General features: G+C 43.1%; 1 protein-coding gene across 1 annotated transcript in view; it reads right to left on the reverse strand.

Moving 5' to 3' along the window:
• Positions 1-7,328: 7,328 nt before the first annotated feature.
• The window catches only part of LOC128324387 (phosphatidylinositol 3-kinase regulatory subunit alpha-like), a 343,159-nt gene continuing 326,605 nt past the window's right edge, over positions 7,329-23,882 (reverse strand). The window contains exon 12 of the mRNA XM_053248910.1: positions 7,329-7,432. Coding sequence (XP_053104885.1) covers positions 7,404-7,432 — 29 coding nt within the window. The 3' untranslated portion in view covers positions 7,329-7,403. The remainder of the gene's footprint in view (positions 7,433-23,882) is intronic.

Here is a 23,882-nt window from a genome sequence, read left to right on the forward strand (position 1 = left end):
TGTGGCTTCCCAGCTCCAGACAGTCTTGGAGGAAACCGATTATCTAGACCTGTTTCAGACTGGCTTTTGGGCGGGCTATGGGGTAGAGACTGACTTGGTTGGCCTGATGGATGATCTCCAATTGCAAATTGACAGAGGAAGTGTGACTCTGTTGGTCCTTTTGGACCTCTTGGTGGCTTTTGATACTATCAGCCATAATATCCTTCTGGAGCGTCTGAGGGGGTTGGGAGTGGGGGACATTGCTTTGCAGTGGTTCCACTCCAATCTTGCGGGCAGGTTCCACATGGTGTCCCTTGGTGGTGTTCTTCAAAATCTGAACTTTAGTATGGCGTCACTCAGGGCTCCGGGTTGCCTCCGATGTTGTTTAACATCTTTATGAAACCACTGGGAGAGATCATCAGGAGATTTGGTGCAGGGTGCTATCAGTATGCTGATGACACCCAAATCTATTTCTCCATGTCAACCTCATCGGGAGAAGGCATAACCTTCCTAAATGCCTGCCTGGAATCTGTGATGGGCTGGATGAGGGATAACAAACTGAGACTGAATCCAGATAAGACGGAGGTGCTCATTGTGCGGGGTTGAAACTTGGGAGATGAGTTTGATCTGCCTGTTCTGTATGGGGTCACATTTCCCCAGAAGGAACAGGTGCGCAGTCTGGGGGTGCTTCTGGATCCAATGGGCACAGTCTAGGGGTGTGCAGTTCAGGGGTGTTTCAGCTGATACACCAGCTGCGTCCGTTTCTTGAGATAAATGACCTCAGGACAGTGGTATATGCTGGTAACCTCCAGACTGGATTATTGTAATGCGCTCTATGTGGGGCTGCCTTTGTATGAAGTACGGAAACTACAGCTGGTTCAGAATGCGGCAGCCAGGTTGGTCTCTGGGTCATCTCGGAGAGACCATATTACTCCTGTATTGAAAGAGCTACACTGGCTGCTGATAGGTTTCTGGGCAAAATACAAGGTGCTGGTTATAGCCTATAAAGCCCTAAATGACTTGGGCCCTGGGTATTTAAGAGAATGTCTTATTTGTCATGAACCCCACCTCCTATTGAGATCATCAGGAGAGGTCCGTCTGCAGTTTCCACTGGCTCGTTTGGTGGCTACTCGGGGACGGGCTTTCTCCGCTGCTGCCTCCCGATCTCTGACCATTTAAAAAAAAATCTTTAAAGACACATCTGCTCACCCAGGTTTTTAATTAAATACCATTTTAATAGTTTTAATATTGTTTTAAAATATTGTTTTAAGGTTTTAAAGTGTTGTAATGTTTTAACTTTTTACTGTCATTTATTTTAATCAATGTTTTAATTTCTTTGTTGTCATTTATCTGTTTTAACTAATGTTTTAACTTTTCTGTTTTTGAGGTAAACCGCTCAGACATGTAAGTTTTGGGCGATATAAAAATATGTTAAATAATAATAAATAAAATAATACTGTTGTATTATTTGGTTCTGCTGTTGTTTACACCTTGTAATTGTAGTCTCCTGTCCTCTGTTTATCTGCTTCACTATATAACATGTGCCCTTAATGTTCTTCTGCAGCAGAGACATGGGGCCAGGAGAAGGAGAGGAAGGCAGCAAGGGGTCCATTTTAAAATTTCGGCTCCGGGCCCAGTCCAACCTTGGTACTCTCCTGATCTCTGGTTAATTTCCACAAGAGCTGTAAAACATTTTTATGTTGGTATTTGGGGTGTATTTTTATAATTGTTGTTTGCTGTGAATGAATTTGTTTCTGATATTGACAGAACACTGGAAAAGTGGCCTATCAATATTAAAAATAAATTCATGCATGCTGCCCTTCGTCTGTTCTGACTTCTGACTCATTTTACATTCCTCTGGAAATGGAACTTTCTCTTTTCTATTGTTTCTGCCTCTACACTCCATCTAACCACATTTTCTTTCTTTCTTTTCCTTTTTTAAAGATAATGAGTATAGGGGTAGTTTCAGTCATAGTTTTTTTATTCTTGTTTTTGTTAAAAGAAAGCAGCCAGACAAGTTGAGATAACTTATCTGTATACTGTATATAAGTTCTTCAATCAGCAGTTCTGTTTATTTTTCTCTCTTCTCTTTGTTCCTTCCATTCCTCACTTTTTTTCATCTCATGTGTTGCATATCCTCCCTTTCTTTCTCATTCTGTTATCCTCTCAGTATTTCTATCCATTCGCCTATGCATCTGTGGCATTCTTTTCTTATAGAATTCTCTTCCTTGTAATTGTGTCTTCCTCCACTTTACTACTATCCTTTACTTTCTCCACAACTTTTTTGCTACTTTCTTGAACACATCCTCCTTAGATCCAAAATCCTCTTTCACCCTCTGCTCTCCTTTTACCAATTAATATTTTTCTTCCCTCCTTAATTCACAACTTTTTCTCCAAAAGCCTTCCTGGGAAGCTTAGTTCAATTTGAGTCAGTCTTCCCAGAGCAGAGCTCCAGAACCTTTTTTCAGTGCTAGGATTTAACTCTGGAAGAGATGTAAGGGTGTATCCAGATGCAATGGAAGAGATGTAAGGGCGTGTCTGGAATTGTAGCAGTGAGCCTTCTGCAGAAGTGTACTCATCACATTTGTTAAAGGCTGAGAAGACACTTCACCTGTTTCCTGACAGGTTTTCTGTGTTTCTGACAGAAGTCAGATTTGCACAATACTGATCAGCTCTTATATCAATCATGAAGCTACCTCCTGCTTCTTGGAGCAAAGCTGTGCACAGTGCTTTTTGGCTGACCCTTGTGGCAATCATAAAGTTACCCTCCCCTCTCAGAGCAGTTTTTATACTATAAAAGAGTGTGAAAACCATTAAAATGCTTAACAAACATTTGATCAGATAAACAGGCAGGCAGAAAGAGAAAAGAAACCCTTACAATAAAGCAAAAAGCATGAAACATGATGGAGAGGGATGGGTGAACTGGAAGAGGCAATCAGCATTCCATTTGGAGGCTACAGATGTGTTGTTACAGGACTAAAGGCCGGGACCAACAGAGTTTATCCCACAGCAAACAAGAACCTTTTGCACCTACTCCTATCCGCAGGCACATCTGTGAACATCATATCACAGCATCTTATCAGCAATGCAAAGAATAGTTATAAGCTAAGTCAGAGGCATTCTCAGGTAGGCTTGAGCCCTGGCTTCTCTCAATGCTGCCTTCTAGAAAGAAGACCTGGGACTTTTACACACAGCAGGCTTTACCGCTGGTTTACTGGGAGGTTTTATTGCAAACTCAAAGTTGTTGCAAAAAACCGACACAAATAGTGAATTTTTAAAACCGAATTGTGTGTCAACTGCTCCCCAATAGCTCGCAGGGCCTTCAGGGCAAATCTGGTTGATATGTGAATGCACCCCCTCCATTTTGGAGGAGATGTGAGTTAAAGGGTTTTAAAAGTACTGTGTGAAAAACTTCCTGGGATTGGGGAAGACCAGAATTCACCAACAAGAACAGAGTTGGGTGCATCAATTCACAGGCTCCTGAGAAAGTCAGGAGTGCTCTCCAGCAGTATATGGAAGATGCAGGGCAAGAGGCACATTCTTAGCACCAGTGTGTTCTTCAGCTGTTACCTAAGATCAAGTCCAAGAAACAGGACTATATGGAAGTTGCAACAATAGCTTCCAGGAAGCAATTGATGGGTTTTTGTCTCCAGCTGTGCAGCCCCAGCCTTACAGGTTCTCCAGAGGGGACCTGATCCTGATGGTACTAAAGCCAGGCATTCTTTCTCAATAACAACTAAAGGCACCACTCAAGAATGAGTTGTGTAATGAAAGGGGAGACTTTGCTCTGCTTTCTGGTATGGGCTTCTTGGGCTTGCTTCTTTCTCTGTTCTTGGAGTTCATTAGTTGATTGTGAGGGGTCCTGAAGAAAAGGTGATTCCAGATGGGGGGCAATGGATCACTGGCTCCCACAGATGCCCACTGTGGAATGTCCTCCAACATCATTGTCCTGGGGCTTGCAGCTTTTACCAAGTAGTAGCATACTGTATTTCTGAAGCTGCCTAAGTTTTGGAGGCAGAAGCATGATTTATTTTTAAAACTAATGAGTCTCATTACTTTTTTAGAGATAATATGTATAAAACTGATTCTGCTCAAGAAGTTTAGAGATCTTTTTCTGATCTGTAACTGATCCTTATAATACAATGCCAGGAAAATTAGCTTGATATAAACGAAATAATCTGACATAGGTAGGACTGTGATAATTTGTCCATCAAGGTATATCAGAAGACAGGTAAATATCAATAGTTTAACCGAACTTTTATCACCTTGGTTGTATAAATAAAAGAATAGTTAAAATGTGTTACATTTAAATATTATTAGTCAGCTTGACAACCTGTACTATAGTGCTGAGTCCAAATTCCCTTTCCTGTTTTGATTTTGGGAACAGAATTAGTATGGTATTCAATCTGCATTAAATGGTCTGGAAGGATTAGAAATGAGCTCTTGGAAATGATGTATTTTGGAAATGGGGAAAGTCAGGGAAAGAGTAGAAGAGACTGGCAGATTAAAAGTATTAAAAGTCTTCTGCCTTTGCTTCACCCAACCTTATTTGGACTGATATTTGTTATGACATGTTGGTTGTGACATGGATTGCTGTACACTGGGAGGCTAGACCTGAAACATACAGTGAGCAGGCAGGAGTAGAAAGAATTATTGGTTGAAGAAGCCTTCTAGGAAGTGTCCATTTAAAACAGGGCTGCTCAACTTTGGCCGTCCTGCAGATGTTGGCTTAAAATATTTAAAAGATTGCAAAGGAGATATTTAAAAGATTGCAAAGGAGATATCGTCTTCCAAGATGGCAGCCTCCTAAAGCTGCCATTTTAAGACTGATGATTTAATCAAAATGGTTTGTTTCTCAAATGCCTGTTGGAGTCTTTTCGCTCCTCAGTTTCTAGCCAACCAGACTATGCAAAATGGTCACAATTCTTTTCTTTTCCAATTCCTTGATGTCTTTTTTTCCATCTAAAGGAATCAATGTTTGTATCAGTAAATGAATGTATTGGCTTTGCCTCTCCAAGGACAAGCCTTTCAAACAAGATGGTGCATTTTAGCTGCTCTTCCGTAGCTATGTAATTTTAATTAAAAATATACCAAGTAGATATTCATTCTGGGGGCACATGAAAGGTTTCAACAATGTGCCCTGCAGCAGTTCAAACTTAATAAAGCCAAGGTGGGCCTTGGAGGACAACTGACTTGCCTTTGATGGAACCAAATAGATTCATAACATCTTCTTACAGCAAAGAGTTTTGTTCTTTGGAAGGAATATTTGATGAGGGATTGGAAGGCCCTGGGAGGGGAACTATTGGGGGAGAAAAGGCAAGCCTTTGTTGTTTTGTTCACTAGAGAACTCATAGTTAGGAGAGTAGGGATTAACCTTGAAGGAATCTGTTGCTTCCCTTACACTGTAGTATGTTTAATTTCAGAATAACTCTGGACCAGAACATCAACACCAGCCTGATATATCCAGCCTTGCTGCCACATACAGTATATTAATCTGACAGCTTAAAAATAAGGAACATGATTTAGGACTGTTTAGAAAAAGAAAAGAAAATGATAACTGATTGTATTATTGTTTTTCAGTTCATCAAATAAATCAAGGGTTACTCTAGTGAAATGTAGAGGCAACAGGTTTGTGACATTGCCTTCTCTGCCTTCTCTATCTCCTTGGTGGTAGCAGAGAGCAATGTAAGCAAGGCTGCCGGATGAAGAACCATCCTAACCATTTTGATATCCCTACTAAACTGGTCAATGAGACTCAAACATCTTTATATGATATCTGCAGCCGTAGTAATAGCTAGGGAAGTCTGTCCTCATTTTTTAAGCAAAGGTTTGAGAACTCTCAACCAAACTGCACTAGAAAGGTATTGTTTGTAAGCTCTTGGCTCTTACTTCCATGCTCCTTAGTTTAACCAAAAGCTGCTCATGGATCTCAGAAGATATAATCAAAGATTTTCTTACTACTGCAAAACAGCCAGTAGCATGCCCCAATGCCACCTTATGACATCAGAGCAGTTCAGCCAATGGCAGCCAGAAAAGGAGATATAGGAGCAGCTGTCTCATTTTAAAAGAAACAGTGAGATCAGAGGCCTGTTGCAGGCTCAAAGTAAATTCAGATAGCTAATCATGTTTCATTGGCCTTATGGAATCACTTGGTAAGAGAAGTAATAAGAAAGCAAGGCAGAGACCAAACAGAGGTAGAGAAGGTATGTACACTTTGCCTGAAATCACAATATGCTGTGCTAGCAGACCCCAGCTAGTGCAACACATTTCTAACAATATTAAATATATATGCATACATTATGACAAAGTGGGAATAAATGAGCCTGCCATTTATATTCGGTTCTGTTATACAGTTGTACATGTTATGTTTGTTTAGTTGCGTGATCTCAGACCACTTTTCCAAATACGAATGTATATTATAAGCAAGGCTGTGTTTTATCTAATGCAAACCCCTCCCCCACCAGTACATCAAGCATTAGTTTTGCTAATGGATGCATGACAAGCAGCTATGTAACAGCTGCAACAGTACCCATCATGAGGAAGCAGTGAGGAGGAAAAATGCACCTGTGCTTCTGCTGCCTATCATGCAGCTGTCAGAGGCACAGCAGCCCTGCAGGAAAAGAAAGGCTAGCAGCACCATTTTTCACTCTATTGATCTTCTTCAGTAAAAGATGTGCCTGATTTGGCGCATTTCTATCCTCAGAGAAGGACCCTGGAGTGCTTACCATCCTGTCCATTGCACCATGGTAGTCTGCACTGGGGAGGGTGCTGTGGGCGCTTTCTTTCGGGCTGCCAGCTTGTGCGCTGTCTATGAAGGATGGTGTGTATACTAGGTTGGTTGATGCCATGGGTTCATTCAGTCTCTGCAACATGTTGCTTGATGTCTTCCTTGCATTAGTAATATGGGGGTGTTTGTGTGCAGACTTAACAGGTGCACTGTGGAAATGCCTATTAATGTTATCTTAGCTTTTGCTTCTACAGCTTTTGTTGTGGTATTGAATTTGCTGCTAGGACTGCATAGGATCACAACTACGTTACAGTGGTATTCACCACTGGAATACACTGGTGGAATATGCCACCTAGCATGGTGGCTCCCAAGTATGGTAGGACCCTAGGATTGCTCTGAAAGAAAGTTTAGATTCCACTGTGATTCTGCAGGTGCAAAAAGTTCTGAAAATAAATAGATTTGACAATTTCAATGTTGAGATTCTTTTTTCATTTTTTAATGAAACTTATATTGTCACAAGAACAGGAAATTAGAGGGAGCAGACAATCATTATTTAATGACAGCAGAAGCTGCGTTTCAGATACATATCTAGGCAAATTCTGCCAAGCATAGCATACATTTTCCCGCATATGAAATTCATGCTGCCTTGGCATATACATCATCTCTGAGAGTCATAGATAAGAGAAAGCTGTGCAGGTCAATCCAAATGTGGGTCGTTGATAAAATCTATATAGGACACAGCACCATGGATTAGTGTACATGTACAGAAGAGAGCAATGGCATCATAACACTTATTATAGCAGGCCGCGGCTAAAAAACCAGGCATCAGAAAGAATGTACACAACGCATGAGAACAGGTTGAAGGAACTGGGGACAAGGGGGCATGGTGACAATTTTGTGGTAATAAAAAGGGCACCCTAAGGAGCAGAACCTGAATGCACACCTAAAAATTGGTTCTGAGAGGCTTTCCCAGTAAACTGGAACTGAATCCAAACCTAAAATCTCTGGTTACCTTGAATCAGAACTGGAACCGAACCTCTAAACAAAAAAATGCTGTTTCATAATAAGAGGTTCAATAATCGGGCAGTCAGCATTCAATTGTATGATGGATGGGGTTTTAAAAAATCTTGTTATATGCATGTTTGTTTAAAACTTTTTAAAAATTCAAGAATAAACTGTTTTAAAACAAATATTTATTTTCAACAGCGGCACCTGTGGCTGAGGGAAATGAAATCTTCTGCTGTAGGGCCTTCTGCTATTGTAGGTGATTGGATTAAATGATTTTTGAGAATCCTCAGACTTTGCGTGCTGTAGCTGATGTAGCCCAATATTGTTTGTTGCTGGTTGATTATTTTCAAGTATGTATCACAGGTGCTCCTGAGCTTGAGGGTGGAGGTGACCACTCACTTTTGAAGGAAAAAGAGAAACTGATTTCTCTAACAAATGGGACAGATTAAAAAATAATAATAAACCAGCAGCCATTGAAGGAAGAAGCTATCTGACATACTAGTCTCAGGGAGAAATAACAGCTCACTTGGTTAAGCAACCAATTACTTTGTGTTGCCGTTCATCATACAGTTATCACTGCCATGGCTTAATCCCTGGGCCCTCATTCCAGATGTGTGGAAACCAACCATGGCTACTCAATGGAGAAGCAGGAGCACTCTACACATGCTCAGACGTATTCTACAATTAACATTCAGTTTCAGAGAAAACTAGTCCCAGCCAAAAAGGATATAACCTCTGCTAACAGGGCAAAAACTCACCTTTTAAAGTGATCGCTCTCATATATTTAGCAGGGGGAGAGCAACTGTCCCTACTTGTAACAGCACAGTATCCTTCCCAGTGGCTGTTGCTGGTGTTTTTCTCGTGTCTTTTTTAAATTTGTGAGCAACTCTGAGACATGGAATTATTTTCTCATTCATTTGTAGTCTATAAACTGTTTGAGAGCTCTCTCCCTCTCTTTTTGCCTTGAAAAGTGATATATAAATATTCTCAACCAACTAACCAACCATGGTGGTGGGTAAAGGATTCAGGGCCCAATGTTAGCAAGTGGCTAATCTTTCTGTTGGATATTCAGTGAGGCTGTTCTCATGAGCAGCCAAGCCCAGGCTCAGGTAGCCAAGCCTGGGCTGGGCTGCCTATAACCGCCAGGATCCATGTGGATCCCGGTGGTGCCAAACCCAGCACCGAAGCCCGGCTCTTAGCTGAGGTTAAGGGTGCAAATGTGCCCTTAACCTGGCTGCCGAGATCGTGTGTCAGTGTGAGCTGCTTGCAGCTCTTGCTGACACAGAGATGGGTGCCTAGAGAGCCTTCCTTCTGGAGGAATCCTCCAGTGCACGGCACTCGGTACACAGTGCACTGTGGGATACCTGGAGGCTGAAATAACGAGTCCCGGCCTCAGAGCGATCCACACTGCACAGAGCAGCGTGGATCATGTGGGAGTGCACTTCCCACTTCCAAGCATGGGACAATCATCTGGGGGGAAGGCAAGGTTTGTGAAGCCTTCCCCCCGCCTGCCTGGTAGGTTGTGTGAATGGCCCCAGTGTCTATTCCATAAACTAGAGATTGTGTTTGGTGTTCTCTAATTATTGATGAGGGCAATGCAAACCCTCCAACATTTTGCTGACATAAATAGGGATGTGCCTATGAATGTGTAGGAGATATGGCTAAGCAATCTGGGAAGATTGATGTAAAATTCTGACTATAAGAATTGCCACAAATGGAAAGCAGGTAATAAAGTGCATGCAGACCACATTATTCCAGATTACCATAGCAGATGAACTAAACCCATGCTCTCCAACATTTTGCAAATGAAAACAGGGATACATTTGTAATGCCAAGGATCCCTGCCCACCCACTATTGTACATTGCTGATTCCATAAGTGCCTTATGTTGTGTGCCCATTTAGATGCAGATGCGCTAGAGACATGATACATCCACCCACCCAACCACTTGATTTCTAGAGGCTCTGAGAAGGAATGCCAACTCTAGCAGCTGAAGAATGCCAACTCTGGTAATTCACATAAGAACAAGGCATCCCCAAGAGGTAAAAACAGGGACAGCAATTTACCAGGGACAGATTCCAGAAAGCAGGAACTGCCCCCCTAATAATTAGGGACAGTTGCAGCCTGTGGCAATGGGCATGAATAGGCTAGGTCTGAAAGTGTGAGTCACACCCACCTGCCAAGGTGGAGACTCAAAGCAGTGTATGCAATGAGTGCTGAAGGACAGCAGGATGAGAAAAAGGTGATTTGGATTGAGGCATGGGACTGATGTTGCTTTGGGACTAGCATAATCTGCTTGTGTGTTTTTGTGGCCCTGCACAGCCTGCTCAACTTATTCATTCAAAATAATATTTTTAAAAAGCCAATTACTACACCACTGTAAGACTCCAGTGCAGATATACAAAAACTAATCTTTGTGCCTGGTATTTGGAACCACAGCTAGCTGTAAATCAGCTTGAGCAGATGTCAGGACTTTCATACCACCCCAACCACTGTTTGCAGTTGAAACTAGAAAATTTCCTTGTCCAGCCACCAGCAGGGGTGTATGTTGTAGCTTTTGCCAGCATTATCTCCAGTACTAATAAGAAACTGGGGGGGGGGGGATGTGGCTAGGGATGGTGGTGGATAGTGCTGCCCCTATGATGGTTGCTTTTGTTGATCACCTGGTAGGTAGGTAGGATGGGGTGGTGCATGTGTGTGAGAGAGAGGGAGGGAGAGGGACCAGTTCACAAGGGCCCTCGTTAGGATGGAAGAGTCTGGAAGTTGTCAGTGAGTGGTAACAAAACTTTTCAGGCTTATCTGGCATACTCCATCACTGTCTTTGCCATCAAGTTTATGGCTTGATATAGAATTCTAGGTACAGTACTTGAATGATAAAGACAGGGGAAGTACCAGACAAGCACAGATGACAAAGAGGAAACTCCTTTTTAGACTAAGCCAGATTTGGTGCAAGTATCAGTAAGAGCCCTTGATAAAAGGTTTGCTACCTGAAACATGTTGGGTGTAATTAAGCTTTGTTGAGGCACTTTAAGGAGGTTCATCTTTGTTGTTTCTGCAGGTTTGCAATGTTGCATTGTTTTCTTCTCTTCTGTGTTCTATTTTTGCTGATTATTGGTCTTAGGTATTTGATTTGGGATGTTTAATTATTGTTTGTATCATTTTATGTTCACTCCCTTGAATGCAGAAAGGTGATATAAATCAATAAATAACATGGCGGCAGAGGTGAATTAGTAAGGAAACAAGCATGCTGGTAAGGGTAGAGAGAAGAAAAGAAAAAACCAAGACAGGTTATAGGGTCCTTGCGTGAGTGGCATGGACAGAAAGTAAGGTCTGGTGTGAAAATGTGGGGAAGGGGTTCTGTAATAGGGGCCCTGGACAGCTACCCCCGAAGTAATTTGGATTCCTGAGATAATGACAAATCACAGTTTCTTTCCCATCCTAGCCCATCATGGAAAGAATGAAGACAAACAGAAATATTCCTATATTGTTTTAAAAAATTGTTTCTGATTATTAGTCAGGACAATGGTTGGGACATTTAGGACCAACAAAAGGAAGTACTTCTTCACACAGCACATAATTAACTTATGGAATTCTCTGCCACAGGATGTGATGATGGCCAGTAGCTTGGATGGCTTTAAAAGGGGCTTAGACAACGTCATGGAGGACAGGCTAATAGTCTGGTAGCTATAGGCCACCTCCAGCCTCAGAGGCAAGATGCCTCTAAATACCAGTTGCAGGGGAGCAACAGCAGGAGAGAGGGCAAACCCTGCTTGTGGGCTTCTCTCTGAGGCATCTGGTGGACCATGGTGTAAAACCGAATGTTGGACTAGATGGGCTTTGAGCCTGATCCTGCAGGGCTGCTCTGTTTTTGTTCAGCAAATGCAAATTTTTGCATTCAATCCTCACCTAATGGTTCTCAAATGATTTTATATTTCTTAGATATTTCCTGTCTTATGCTGGTGCTGTCCCTTTAAGATCAAGCTGTCCAGGTATTACCAAGGGGATCAAATCCATCACTGAGTACCTTGGCACCTTCTATTGAGTCAGCACAGTCTGCGCAGCTGATTGGAATGCTCAGTAGAACAGCACTTGGCAGAGGCCCCTTGTTGGGTGCATGGCAGAGGAGAAGCCAAGACTGAGCAGATTAAGAAAGCTGTCTTGAATGTCTGAAGCCTTGGCACATACATTGCAGAGGGCTGGCCTCACATCCCAGCCTATGGAAAGCACTGAGGGCACGTATATCATGGCCAAGCAGTTGTTTAAAGTTTACATTCTCCACTCATGACTCAAACAGTCTTTGAGAGCCCCCCTCCACCTGCTGCTGCTGGCACTTGGTGGGGTGGGGTTTAAGCTCCTCTAACTGCCATAGCAATGCATAGCACCAGGGCAGGCTGCAGGCCTGGGGAGGGGTGATGTCTTCATTAGGGTTTTGCCACAGATTTCACTGACAGAGATGGCAGTTTAAAGAGGCATTGTTCCCCATGGGGATACAGAACCGACTGGAAGTATGCAGGATGCTGAGTTTTACTTTTTTAACTCACCACACAGACTACACAGGAAATGCCTGAGATCAGATGAGAGACTACCCACCCAGTTTTTGAGGGCTCTTCTACTTGACTGATTCCCTCTGGTCTATTCACCCAGACAGTCCCACCCCAGAATCCTGGAATCTGCGTGGGCCAAAACTCTTTAGAAATTGCACATTTGCAGGCTGTATTGGACAGGAAGGGCACTGCAGAAAGAGTCCTTTTAACTAACTTGTCTTGAAACAGCCCCCTTGAGCTTTTTAGTGGCTAGAGAGAAGGAGGCAGCTCAACAGAAATCAAGCTGAACACTTTACACTTGGCATAGATCCTGTCCTCAGTAAATGCTAGGCCTTCCAACGAGAGCCACGATGCAGTGGTTAGAGTGTCTGATGTGGACTTGGGAGACCCAGCTTCAAATCCTCACTTAGCCATGCCGTCCACCATGACTGGTGCTATCACTTCACTTAACCAACCCCACAGGGTTGCTGTGAGGATAAGGTGTGTGGGGGTACTGGGTAGAACCCTGAGCTCCTTGGAGGAAGGGTGGGATATAAATGTAGTAAATAAATAGAATGCAAATAAGTAGAAAATCCTTTGTTTGGACACACACAGCACTCAGTCAGTACAGACGTGTTTTCCTCTTCTTATTTTAGTAATCTCCATGGGCCCTATGTGACCCATTGGAAGGGCTATGTGTATGGGCACTGCAGTTAGGCAGTTTGAGCATGGAATGGGAAAAATCCAGCCTCCTGAGAATCTGATAATGTATTCTTTTAAAGAAGTTCCTAGCCTTTAAGACTGCAAAAGAAAGGCATGGAAGCAAATGGCCAGTGTGTGTGTGAAGTCTCAGAGGCCAAGGGGAAGGTCTAAGCAAGATTTGCAGTGTACAGGGTTTCAGTACCTTGCATAGGTCCATGACTCTGCCTATTACTAGCAGAATTTTTATATATATATATATATATATATATATATATATATATATATATATATTTATATTTATATTTATATTTATATATTTATATATTTATAAAAATTATCCTAAACGTACCCGTCACTAATCCCATGTTTGGCAGCTTTCGCAAGAGTTTGCGAGCGGCTGCCTGGGGGATAACAACAGGGATAGGGAGAAAATGGTGGTGGCAGCCAGCCGGCCAAAGGGAAAGTACCGGCTGACCGGCGAGGGAAAGTGCCAGGCTAGCAGGCAGGGAAGGAAAGTGCCGGCCAGAGAGAAAAAGTGCTGCCAGTGGGCGGGGTGTGTGGAACGGAAGCACTGGCCAGGCCGGCCAGCAAGAGAAAGCGCTGTGGGCGGGGAGGGAGGGAGGCGGGGAAGGGAAAGTGCTGGCCATACCGATGGGCAGGAGAAAAAGGGAACTGACACGCTGGCCAGCGAGAGAAAGCACTGCCAGCGGGCGGGGAGGGAGGGAAAGCACTGGCCAGCGAGAGAAGGTGCCACCAGAGGGAAAGCGGCCTGGAAAGAGGAGAATGGACTGGGGCTGAAGGTGTGTGTGTGGGGGATGAACTAGGGGTACAGATGCTCTGCCCTGGACCAGCTGGTTCACATTAAAATGTGCTTACTATTGATGAACTTTTGATCTGTTGCAAAAATTCAGGTTGCCGTGGCAGATTTCTTTTAGCGCACAATGTTTAATATATATTGAATAGTTATTGTGTGAATCAGTTGCTAGAATAACTCTAATTGTACTACTACAGCATTGGATCATCCTATTCAAGCATACACTTGCATTAGAGCTTGTCACATGTTTGGTTTAGTTCTTAACCAAATATGTAAAAAAAAAAATTAAAGCATAATTTTGAAGAAGGTTGTGCATGTTTACTCTTTCTGGGCTGTGTCATCTGTGCTTACCCAATGACCCCTGCAGTCTGATGCACTGCCTACTGCAGGATTACTTGGGAACAAAGCAAGGCTAGTGCTCTGAGGTTTGTGGGGACTGGAAGCACAGACTGAGCACATTCAAACCCTGGAAAAATCCTACTGTGCATCTAAACATTTTGCTGGTATATACCAAGTTTTTCAGTTTTGAAATATTAATACTTTAGAGTTAGGTTTATACGGCAAATGGGAAAATATACAATTTTATTACACCTAAGTAAAAAATATATTTTATACCGCCTAGAGTTATTTTGTACACTGCCTAGAGATGTACATATCAGATAGATCGATAGATTGATAGATCTGCTTTCTATACGATCAAAAACTTTAACCACACTATCGGTTTTGCTTATATTGTTTACTGGTGAATGGCCATTCCTGGAATACTTGGATGTGGCTTTTTCATTGTGCTTACTCTCCATCTTACTTATACTGTGAGCCTTCCAGGGACTGGGAAGCATCGTTTCCAGTGTGATTCTAAGCATGTTCCTTAGCTGAAGGAGGCAGTTATTAGGCCCCTCCAAAAAAAGCCCTCATTAGATCCAGATGACCTGAATAACTGTTGAACAGTTTCTAACCTCCCCTTCTTGGGCAAGGTGTTGGAGAGTGTGGTGGCATCTCAGCTCCAGGCAGTCCTGGATTAATGTGATTACTTAGATCCTTTCCAGTCTGGCTTCCAATATGGATATGGGAAGGAAACTGCCTTGGTTGCCCTGGTGGATGGGAGACAGACAGAGGGAGACGCTGGGAGATAGACAGAGGGAGTGTGACTCTTTTGATCCTCCTGGACCTCTCAGCTGCTTTCGATAGTATCGACCATGGTTTCCTTCTGGGATGACTCTCCAGGTTAGGACTTGGGGGCACCGTTATACGGTGGCTCTGCTCCTACCTGGAGGATCGTACTCAGAAGGTAGTGCTGTTTACCATCTACATGAAACCTCTGGGAGAGGTCATCAATAGGTATGGGCTGTGGTGCCATGATGACACCCAGCTCCACCTATCTTTTAAGTTAGCAGACACCAGGGAGGCAGTAGATGCTCTGAACCGGGGCTTAGAGGCTGTTCTGGACTGGATAGGGGCAAACAAGCTGAAATGTAATCCAGATAAGATGGAAGTGCTCTGGGTTGGAAGAACTGATCATCCAAGTAGTGAGGTCAGAGGCACTCTACCCCTGAACTTTGGGGCCTAAGTCCAGGGCCACCACACCCCTTGGGGGCCCCTCAAATCCTTTTTAGTCTGTCCCAGGGGTGCAGTCACATTAAAAATGTGATTAAAAATCTGTTAAAAATACTGTGTGGGTGGGTGGGTGGCTCCAAAAGCTTTTAGGTCCAGGCTCCAAAATTACCTAGGTGCACCTCTGAGTGAGGTAAATCTGGTCATGGACAGAGTCACGCTTCCTCTGAAAGAAAAGGTCCACAGCTCGGGGGTGTTTCTGGACCCAACACTGTCCTTGGAGGCACAGGTGGCAGTGGTGCGCAGAAGTGCCTTTTACCAGCTACAGTTGGTATGCCAGCTGCGACCCTACTTGGAGAAGTCAGACCTGACCTCAGTTACTCACGCTTTGGTAACATCCAGATTGGATGCGCTGTACGTGGGGCTGCCCTTGAAGATGGTCCAGAAGCTTCATCTGGTCCAGAATGCTGCCTCAAGTATGCTCATGGGTGCAAGTCGCTTCACAAGCATCACACCCATCCTGTGGCAGCTTTATTGGTGACCTGTCCGCTTCCAGGCTAGATTCAAGGTGCTGGTCTTGACCTTTAAAGTGCTACATGACTTGGGGGTGGGGTACCTGTTGGACCGCATTCGCCCATATGAACCGGTCATGCCCCTCTGCTCATCATCTCAGGCCTTGCTCATGGCCCCACCACTAACAGAGATCCAGTTGATGGAGACTAGAGACCGGGCCTTTTTGGTTATGGTCCCTCAGCTCTGGAACGCCCTCCCTGAAGAACTTCACCATGCAATTTAAAATCTAATGTTTGTTCTAGCTAGTATAAGAGTTAATATCACAGACCCAGAAAATGCAGATAATGTTTTTAGTGAAAAATTCCTTAATCTGCCCTGAGCCTGAATTGGGCAATAAACTCTACTAAATCAATTAACATGCAGCTATGACTGTTCTTCAGGGAGGCACCATGTCTCCCCTTCCATCTTTTGCTATGATGCATGAAGTACTAGAACTAAAATTTAGGGCTTTTATTCAGCAATACAGTACTCATAACTGAGGCCTAGTTTTCATAAACAGCTAAGTCCTGTTGTAAAGCTGTTTCTTGGTATATCAGACTAGAGGTGGTGGTGATATGACTTAGTGTGTGTGTGCGTGCACACACACACAGAGAGGAAACAGCATGTCAGGAAAAAGGCTAGGCTAGAACCCTTCTTCCTAGCATGCTAGTTTTCTATATGCAGGAAATGTCATTTTTTTGCTTTGCTTTGTATGAAAAAAACATTCAGTCACATGAGCCCTCACTGCAGTCTGAAGTTGTGCGTATATATATACACACACACACCCCGCCCCTCCTGTACACTACTGATCAGAGCAGCTCACAACATTTATAAAATAGTTACAATGTAAAATAAGACTAATAAAGTTAAACAAGTTAAAAGACCAGCCTAAAACCATATTTAAAATTATAATTTTTTAAAAAAGTTTCAAATTAAAATAAATAAAAACTAAAAACTGAGAACTATAAAACCTAAAGAACCTATCATATATAAACAGCCGATAAAACATTAAAAAGCCTCTTTTAAAAGATGTGTTTTAAATTGGTTTTTTTTTAAACACTGAGGGGAGGGAGCATGGTGAAGCTCTTCCAAAGCTGAGGGGCCACCATCAAAAAGGCCCTGCTTCTAGTCCCCACCAACTGGATCTCTGTTAGTGGTGGGGCCATGAGCAGGGCTGGAGATGCTGAGTGGAGGGCCCTGGAGGGTTCATAAGTTGCATAGGCTTAACCTTCATTTGCTGTCTGTGAATAAGATCCAAGGAAAACACAGTGACCATTATAAAACAGCTGATTCTATATAATGACCTACAAAGGGAATGATGACCTGCAGATTCACTTCAACAGTCAACTATGTTAATGGAATGCAGTATGTTGTTGTCTCAATTCTCTGCTGTGTTGAATGCTTCCAAAATTATTGCAGTAAGAACAAAGTGGGAACAGGATGCAGCTGGGCTAGGCTGGGCTGGTCCAATCGTCTGCCAGCTGGGAATGCATGAAAAAGGGGAGCTAGCAGAACTGTTTTTTACTCTGTTTCAGGGAATGACGTTAATAATGTTAATAGTGTGAGCAATGGTTCTGTTTCAAAGCATGAGGAATGGAAATATTTTTCCTCTATTGGATGTTTGGGAAGTGTATAAAAAGTGTAGGGGCAAATACGCTTTGTGCTAAATTTCTTTGCCAGTTCTTGGAGTTGCTAAAAAGCAGAGGCAACTTGGAGAAGGTCAGGAAATTAAACAGTATTGTTGGAGCAGAACATTTCCTTTAAAAGCTCCACTATAAAGGTAACTATAAAGGCAAGTTATAGAAGTAAATGTTCACTTGGAACATGTGGACTGGTCCTAGATCAGATCTTGTGGAAAAATTAGACAAGCCGAATCTGTGATTTAAAGTTATGTGGGAAGTGGGAAGAGGGTGATGAACGTTTCTCTGCCTATCCTGAAACTGCCTCTCCACTCACATCTGCATTTCTTCTAGCACTAGCAGGGCTTATCTCCAAACATGGAGCATGGCAGGAAGAAATAAAAAAGCAGGGTAGGAGCAGGGGGAAATGACTGTATGCAAGGCTCCCACTGGGTAGGAGGCCTCTGTCCTACCCAGCAGCTGTTTAATGAGGTAGGAGGGAAAGCCCATCTACTCAGCAGGAGTCTCACACAGGATCTTTCCCCACCTCCTACCTTGTTTTTTGCTCACAAACATGTTCGCAAAATGGGAGCACATACAGTTCCCAAACTTTGGTAGGATGATTATCCTACACAATTACTGATTGTGTGAACTAGCCTTTTGTGAAGGTGATGATTTTCTTGCATACATGGGGAAAATCCACATTGGTTACAATTAGAGATGTGCACAAATAATATTTTGTGATTCAATTTGAGCTCAAACCAAACAGCAAAATACTCAGATCGATTTGTCAAAACAGTGGCCATGGCTGGCTGTTTCAACGAATCAGCTTGAATCAGTTTGAGTGATTTTGTCATAGGGAACAATGGGGAACTTGAACCACCCATTTGTTCCCCATGGGTAGGTCCTAAGGACACCAAAGTGGGTTGGGTGGTAGGGCATGATGGGTGCTACCTACCACCCAACCCACCAAAAAAAAAAAGGCAAGCAGGCAATTTAATTTTTTTTTAACCTTTCCCCCGAAATCCCACAGAAACCACGCAACACACTTCAGTGTCCCTAGGACCTACTCATGGAGAACAATGGGGTGTTTCGGGTTCCCCATTGTTCCCTATGGCTGAAACAAGCAGAGTGCACACATTTTGCAACCCTGACTTGACAAACACTGCAGAACAGAAACACACAGTCCCTCCCAACACAGAACACCACATTTTGTAAAACACACAGTCCAGAAATGGCCAAAAAGGAATCACTGACCCAGAACCCACTGCCAGCCTCAGTGTCTGTACTGCAGGAACATCATTGGCACAAGTTGTTCTCTCACACACAACTATGACTCCTTATTTCAGCATTGCAACAGCTACCACAGCAGCATCCTTAGTAGCCAGCAAGCACTGCCATAAGCTCAACTAGGTCTTCAGCTACATTTTTACTGAGTACACCTTGCAATGAAGAATGCAAATTGCAGAGCAGACCACCAGAGCAGTGCATGAAGCACATATTAGTCTGAAGGCCAGATATGGAGCTCATCACAGCAATCACCAAGAAATATTACACAGACATATAGAGCTGAGCTCTGTTGTCCATTTCTCACCACACAAAAAACCATCTCACAAACAGATCAAACCACAACTCAAGGCAGGCACCCATGTTCTGCCTTTGTCAATCTGAGATCCAGCAAAACCAGATAGTTAACAGTAAACAATAGCACAGCAAGCATACTGAAAACCACAAAACCAGATCTTCCTTCCTTCTATCCTGCCTGCCACAGAGAGACAGGAGGACACAGCAGTCATGGCCTGATGGGCCAATGGTCTGACAAGAAACAAAGCTTATACTCTTACCATGAGAAGAAGTCTTATTTCTTCTCTTCTTCTCCAGCGTAAGCAAACATCCCTGCCTGCCTGTGTCTGGATAACACCATGGCATCAGATTGGTGCTGGGTCCCGGTTGACAGCCTCACGGTCTCACTATGTAGCACTGAATAACTGGGCCTAGGAAGGATTACAGGTCTACATCATCTCATCATGGACCATGGCGGTGGTGTGCGTGTGTGTCAGCAGCACTAATTGGCAGACTATGACAAATCTAGATTTGGGGTTGGTCAGGGTGGGGCAAGCTGCCTGTGCTGTTGCAGTGGGTGGGAGTGACCATGAATCACTCACTTTCCATGGCCAGCTTGGGATAGCCCAGCAGGGGAATGTTAGCCTTCAGGAAGACCAGCTGCTCCACCATGTCAGTATCCATGTATGCACAATAGGGTGTCATCACACCCTTGGCCATGGAGAACACCCCCTAGATCTGGACACTGGTTGGTGGGCACAAAAAGAACTGTCCAGCAGCTGCTACCAAGTCCCACCAGACTTGGTGATGCATTGCCCAAAACTGAATTGGCTCGGTTTCCCAGCCTTCTATCAGCTCCTGCAGGTACTGCAGCATGCACTGCTCAGTACTGTTGCAGAATAAAATCAACCAGGCACACAGACAGCAGCAGCAAAAGTACAGCTTGGGGCTGCAAAATAACAACAACAACACACAGCATCCCAGTTAATAAAGCCACTGGGGTGCTACACACATGAAGGGGGGGAAATGCACAGAAGGGAAAAAAAGCTCAAAGAAGCACCCAGTTAAAGCAGCCCCAATGGTGTTGCTGGTACATTTTTTTAATTAGTTTAAAAAATCAGCACTGCACCCCAGTTAGTAAAGCCACTGGGGGATGGCTACAAGCAATAAAAAGAAATTCATATTAAAAATTCAAGCAGCACCCAGTTAAAGCCACTGGGATTTCCTGGTAGAATTAAACAAAAGATGACAAAAAGAAAATAAAAAGCAGTTGTTGGCACTGCAAAATAAAATGATTTTTTTTTTAAACTGAGAGAGACAGATAAGCCAGCATGCATTCTCTTTCTCTCCACTCACTGGGCCAGGCAGGCCGGCCCAGACCACCAACACCAATCTCTGCTGTGAGTGCTGCTACTCCTGAGGTCTCTCTCTTATGATCCTTCTCTTCTGTGGCACAAATGTCTGTCTCCATTAGCAGCTCCCTAGATACGTTTTGAAAACCCCTCATTTGGCCTCATTCCTGCTCCATCCTCTCAGCCAATGGGGCACAGTTGCCCCTGACAACACTTGATTTGAATGATAACAAGCCAACCAAGAAGCAAGGAGGTCTCAAGCCAACCAGAAGTCAGTGCCAATAAACCAATCAGCAAGGGAAAAACAGCCCTCCAAAATGGCACTCACCACAAATCACTTGGATTGATTCAAGATCAAATTGGGACTGATTCTATTCGAATTCAAATCAGGCCCTTTATTTCAGGGGTGATTCGATCTGAGTTCAAATCACTCGAATCACCCTGATTCAACTTGAATTGATTTGCACATATCTAGTTACAACCTCATGAAAAGGTCAGCACATCTTTAAACTGTGGAGTGGTCCATAAGCTTCAAGAATTGAGTCTGCTGAAAATACATTCACCCACAGTCCAAATGCAAGTTGAACTATTCACAGTTTCAAGACTGATATGCACCATGAGATGACTTTGATAAGACATCTCAGAGTTGAAAGAATGGTTGTGTGTGAATGCTTTCTTAGAAAACTACTGGGAGGTATAATTAAAGTTTTTTCAGGTAAGTTTAAAAAGATCTCTCACAGGGCACTTCTGCTCTGAATAATAAGCAGTGTGGCCAAAGGGTCTCTCTTCCTGCAGCTTAAAGGTCAAGAGAGCAGACTGGGCTTGCAAAATATGTCACAATACTGTTTTTGGCCTGGGGCTCCCTCCTTTGGGCAGCTTTGTTGCTGCAGCTGACTGCCAATCCAGTATTTCCTCACTTATCAGGAAGCAACTGCTGCTTGACCCACAGGTCTCTGTAACTGTCTTTTTTCCTTAGCTAAAGGAGGATCACTGTGATAAAGTTTTAAGAAGATGGTGATTGCTGTGTGGGTCTCAAAGGATAGATTTTCTAAAGTATGCAAGATGATATCTTTGCTTTTTTGTACTGGTCTTCATGGCCCAACACTTGATTGTATCCTAAAGGTAAAGTGTGCCGTCAAGTCGGTGTCGACTCCTGGCGACCACAGAGACCTGCGGTTGAGTTTGGTAGAATACAGGAGGGGTTTACCATTGTCTCCTCCCACGCAGGCTGAGCTGATGCCTTTCAGCTCATCTTCCTATATCGCTGCTGCATGATATTTATTTATTTATTTATTATTTTATTCGATTTCTATACCACCCTTCCAAAAATGGCTCAGGGCGGTTTACACAGAGAAATAATAAATAAATAAGATAAGATGGCTCCCTGAACCCAAAGGGTTCACAGTCTTAAAAGAAACATAAGATAGACACCAGCAACAGTCACTGGAAGTACTGTGCTGTGGGTGGGTAGGGCCAGTTACTCTCCCCCTGCTAAATAAAGAGAATCACCACATTAAAAGGTGCCTCTTTGCCAAGTTAGCAGGGGTTATGTATCCTAACCTAAGGCAAATCCTGCCACTGGTAACGCCGCCATTTTCTTTATTTCTTTTTGTTTTATTACAGCTGTTTTGAGAGACACAGAAATACAGGCAGAGAGAAGGAAGAAAGACAGAGAGGAGGGGGAGGAGAAAGAATGGCATACATAGTAAACAAAAGTGGATCAGACATTGCAAATAGTAGTTAAAGAAGGGTGCTTTACTGTTGAAGATTACTTTTTTATTGAACCAACTTAGATTAGTAAGACATATATAAACTTTCAAGTTTGGTTCACATAACCTCTCTGCCAGATTAAACTGAACGTTTTCCCCATACCTACATAACCTAACATAGTCAAATAAACTAAACATCATTTTACTTACATTTGTATCTCATAAGGTTTAAGACCTATTCCATTTGCAGTAAACACAGAGAGAAAAGCTGAAATATCTATGCTAAACACACCTAGTTGCTTCAGCCTTTCCTTGTACTGCAAACACTGTATCATTTTAGCTTCTCCCTTCTGAATCCTTTCCAGTTTGTTTGCATTCTTAAAATATGCTGACCTAAACTGGCCATTTTCCAGCTAGCCAGTGCTGAGCTGAGGACTAATTTTTACCTCCTTTGCCTTGAATCACATTATAGGCAAATTCATCGGAGAGATGTTTTAAAGAGATATTAGTGGGATGACTAATCAGACAAATGGCTGGAGGGGTGAAGTCTGCCCACCAATAACTTGCCCACCATGCTAAACTGAATTCATTTTTGATTCAGTAGGTTATCTTGCAAAGAAAATGTGTCATCAGAAGAGTATGGAGTGGTTTTTGTTTCTCATTGACAAATGCTAAAGTTTAATTTGTTGCCTTGGGTGGGCAGCAAGTGTATCTGGGAGGACCTATAATTAACAGGGCTTCTTTCTGTTCCTTAGGAATGCAGGTACTTTCCATCTGGGTAGTTTTTAATCTATGGAGGGGGATAGAGCATGACTGCCTCACAGTCTCACTATGTAACACTGAATAACTGGGCCTAGGAAGGATTACAGGTCTATGGAGAAATGAGGTAAAGAGAAGACATCTATAAGGGTAGATGTTAGTTTTGGCAGATACCAGGATGTGGCTTTTTATACCATTAAATCCAGATGTGGGCAAGGCTAATCAGAGGCATGTGAGTCACTCAGTATATCATCTTTAAAACAGCTCAGGTTACCACTACTTAGAAATAGGAGGAATTTTTTCACTAGTTTGTTAATTAGAAACTAATTAAAGCAAGGATTATTCAGCAATGCTCTGTATTATGTCCAATGTCCTAGCTCTCCATCTCTTCTTCTGCTACGAGTATGACCTCCCTTTAAAAAGATGTTTTAAAAATCTGATTGCATGCATACAGGGGTGTGGCTATAATTGAGTGGATGGGTTCAAAGAACCCGGGGCCCCTAGCTCCTGAGGGCCCCCCACTTGTACTCCTCCCTGTTTTCTTCATTATCTCCCTCTCTCTAAGGGGCCGTGGGGGAGAAGGGCGAACATGGGCCTCCTCTTCCCTAGCTTTGCCACTGCATGCACATCCATCTATTAAACTATTTATTGTTTCCACTCGATTGTTTCTTCTTCTTCCTTGCTTGGCAAAACTCCAGGCTAAAATCCAATTTGCAGATATTCTCCCACACACCCCAACAAAATTTACATACCCCAACAAAAGTTGCAGTGTCTATGAGGGATGCAGAGCTGGCAATGGGAAAATCTGATGTTATAACAATTTCAGCCTTAAGCCCTTCTGGACACTGAAAGAATAGCCCATTAAACATGAGACAAGGATCATGCAGGGATAGTAAATGTGTAGAACGATGTAAGGGAACAACAAGGAGCAATGAGGATAGGAAGCAGAAGATTAAGAACAACAGTAACGGGGAACTGGTGCAGAGGGTTTGGGGGACGGGATGATCTGGGATTATGAGAAAGAT

This window comes from Hemicordylus capensis, chromosome 4 (assembly GCF_027244095.1).
Source record: "Hemicordylus capensis ecotype Gifberg chromosome 4, rHemCap1.1.pri, whole genome shotgun sequence".
NCBI classification, from domain to species: Eukaryota; Metazoa; Chordata; class Lepidosauria; order Squamata; family Cordylidae; genus Hemicordylus; species Hemicordylus capensis.